Source organism: Sinocyclocheilus anshuiensis, unplaced genomic scaffold (genome assembly GCF_001515605.1).
Source record: "Sinocyclocheilus anshuiensis isolate Anshui unplaced genomic scaffold, SAMN03320099.WGS_v1.1 scaffold702, whole genome shotgun sequence".
NCBI lineage: Eukaryota > Metazoa > Chordata > Actinopteri > Cypriniformes > Cyprinidae > Sinocyclocheilus > Sinocyclocheilus anshuiensis.
Genome location: NW_015548184.1, coordinates 2611446 through 2614754, shown reverse-complemented (window position 1 = coordinate 2614754; position 3309 = coordinate 2611446). Strand labels below are relative to the sequence as shown.

At 31.9% G+C, this 3309-nt stretch overlaps 1 protein-coding gene across 1 annotated transcript in view; it reads left to right on the top strand.

Moving 5' to 3' along the window:
• The first annotated feature begins 1379 nt into the window (after window positions 1-1379).
• LOC107704843 (serine incorporator 1-like) overlaps window positions 1380-3309 on the top strand; it is a 9041-nt gene continuing 7111 nt past the window's right edge. Inside the window, exon 1 of the mRNA XM_016507866.1 lies at window positions 1380-1403. Coding sequence (XP_016363352.1) covers window positions 1380-1403 — 24 coding nt within the window. The remainder of the gene's footprint in view (window positions 1404-3309) is intronic.

Below are 3309 nucleotides of genomic sequence, written 5' to 3'. Positions count from 1 at the left end.
ATATTATTGCTGCTGCTTTGTGTGTATTTTGGTATTTTAGGATATTTAATGAGCAAAATTCATTTTGTTTACAAAATGTTATGTACAGTTACATTACAACATATATATATATATATATATATATGTGTGTGTGTGTGTGTGTGTGTATATATATTTGTAATATGTAAGATAATGATTATGATAAAACGTTCTCCTAAAATATAAAGTAATTTCTTTTTTCTTCTATACTAAGGTAACTAACAGTTAGCCAGTTGCTAGAAGTCTACTCCAGCATTTTTATTTTCCCCGTTTTTACAGTGAATATATTAAAGTTGCCCTGGGGTTACAGCTGAAATTGATCTGACAGCAGTACGTGCCCATGTACATGTATAAAGGTTGCACACGCGTCCCCTGATTCCTCACATCTGCGTTTATTAGTGCGTTTATTTATATTTTGTATTATTTTGTTATGATCCTTATTTAATTTTAGTCAATAAAAAGGGGCGTTCATTCTCCCGATATGTCGTTATACCATTATTAATCTTGAATGAATTTCAGTGCAAGTGATCGTTACAGCAAAGCCTCGAAGCCTCGTGTCAGTGTTTCACCTTAATAACGATAATGAATGAATTTCATACACTGTGATAAAACATTAAGCTCATGCCGAGCTCAAACAGCATAAGGAAGAGGCGAGAACTTACCAGCGGTGTAGACAGATATCCACAATATCCCTGACTGATGCAGATTTTTCACGTTACTGATAAATTACTGCAACCTTTTCACGGGAGACGGTGTGTTTTGAGACCACCTGCCCCAGTCCTAAGGCTTGACACCATCTCGGCTCCCGTTTGCGATCATGATTTCAGAAGCAGTGGAAGCAGTGGCAAAGAGGACGATACCATTAATTATTCGTAGGGGAGACGGTACGCTGCAGTTACGGAATTATAAATATCAATATCACACATAGATTATTCATTTCGTACTGATTTATATAGGTAAGTTTAGTTTATATAAGGTTTTTTTTACTTAATTGATAAATAAACTAATAAAGCCATTTATATTTTGTTCTAAGCTTACGTTTCAAAATAAAAGTTATGTCCTAGACTTTAAATATTGATAACCGATATTAATATAAATAAGAAATTAACATTATTAAAATACTGTATTTTAGGCTGCGTAGTTATAGCTATATCCAATAACATTGCATTATAATAGCCATGTTTGCTTAATTTGCATATGGACTTAAAATCTCTTTAAGTAATATAAACATAGTAGTTCAAAATACATAACATGCCACAAAAAAATACATTTATGCATCGATGTGATTATTTTATTATAATTTTTAATTTTATTAAGTATATATACCATTTAATTTCCAACATTCACAATTCAAGATGTAGATGAACTATGACCTGAAGAAACTAGTGAGATTTCTTGTGATGTTAACAGGCTGAACTGCTTTCTTCTGCTGGTTTTCAGTTATTTGATATATTCAGTTTTGCATTTGAAACCCAAGCCATGCTGCCTGAGCCACTTTCTGTAAGTGTTTATCTACTTGCTGGTACAGCACACACTACAAGAGAGTCAAATCTACTCTAAGTACAGCCAAATACACTTTTCATTATGGTTAAGATTGGTTATAATGTGTTGCAAAAACAGTGTTTTTATTTGACACTTGTCATTTGTGCCAGTAAGACACACTTTGTCTTTTTTGTCTTCAATACAATCTTCCTTTTTGCTTGATCAATTATAAAAAAAAATTATAAAGCTTGAGAAATATGAAACGAGTGACAATATATATATATAAAAAAAAGATATATATGTGTGTGTGTAATATTTTTGGTTAGATTTCCTCCTTGCTTAATCAGCTGATCAGCCACTCCTAGCATGAGTAATGGTCAATGAATGTTTTTAAATTAACTTTTATACACTGCACATGACTGGATTTATTAGGATCAAAGTCTTTAACAATGATTTCCTCACTGTTTCATGCAACAGAACAACTCTTCTTCCTTCTTCTGCGGTCATATACAAATTAGGCCATGGATGTCATGAAAATGAGTGAAATACTTTAATGGGGGAAATTCGCTTATTTCCACTAAAATAATTATTCATAGAGCCCAGAAAATAAAAATCATTTGATCATTGAAATGTAATTATACATGGTTCAGATTTACACACCCTGTAGGTTCTCATTATCAAAACTTTTTTCAGGCAAAATGACTTTTATTCATTCAAGTGCAAATAAAATGATCATACATATATATATATGTATGTATGTATGTATGTATGAGGTGGACAAAGTACACAACTCTATTACTTGAGTGAAAGTATAGATACTGCTGCTCAAATATTACTCCATTACAAGTAAAAGTTACAAAGACAGATTTTTACTTAAGTAAAAATACAGAAGTACTTGCTTTTAAAAGTACTTCACTACTAAAAGTAAATTTCTTTTTTTTTTTGTCAATGCACTGTTTTATTATTTTTGTATGTAATACTTGCAATACCTTATGCCTCTGAAGCAGCTTACAATACATTATGCCTACTGAATAGACTGACTAGCTTGTAGAATCTTTGGAATGAAGAGCTTTTAGAATGTTAAAAACCTATAGAAACGAAACACGAGTTGGCCAAAAAAAAATATTTAACACCTCTGGCAGTGTTCATCCACATTTGAACCAAGTGGACAGTGAAATTGCTGTAAATACAGACTGATAAGAAAAAAAAAATCAAACCTGATTTAAAACCCAACAACACAACTGTAGCTGTGTAACTTTACAGCAGCAACACTGCTTTAACAAAACAGCAAGTTTTTTTTTTTTTTTTGACTTAAAAACTTCAAAAATGCTCTCTAATCGCTCTCACGATACTTTGATGTCATACACAGAACGGTCAAACACCTATTGTTTTTGTTAGAAGATGTACAACAGTTCTTCTGTCGCTTAATGGGTAATATTTTCATTTACACACTTTTGCAAAATCAGACAATATTGTGTCTAGCATATACCACAATATTAACTTCTTATTACTGAATTGCTGTAAATAAATATTACATTTGCAGCTGGTCAGTGTCCAAAAAATGCTGGGAAATCACTTCACGTAGCTCTACAAGAGTGATTACTGATCAACTGTCTGAAAAAAAGAAAGTCACATTGTAGAGAAGAAAAAAAACACATACTGACTTTCAAAGCTGCTACATAGTAACGACTTTCTACTTGGAGGACCTTCATAGAAATGTAGTGGAGTGAAATGTACAATATTTGTCTTTCAAATGTAGTGAAGTTAAAGTCATAAGTTCCCAGAAAAAATAATACTCAAGTAAAGTAC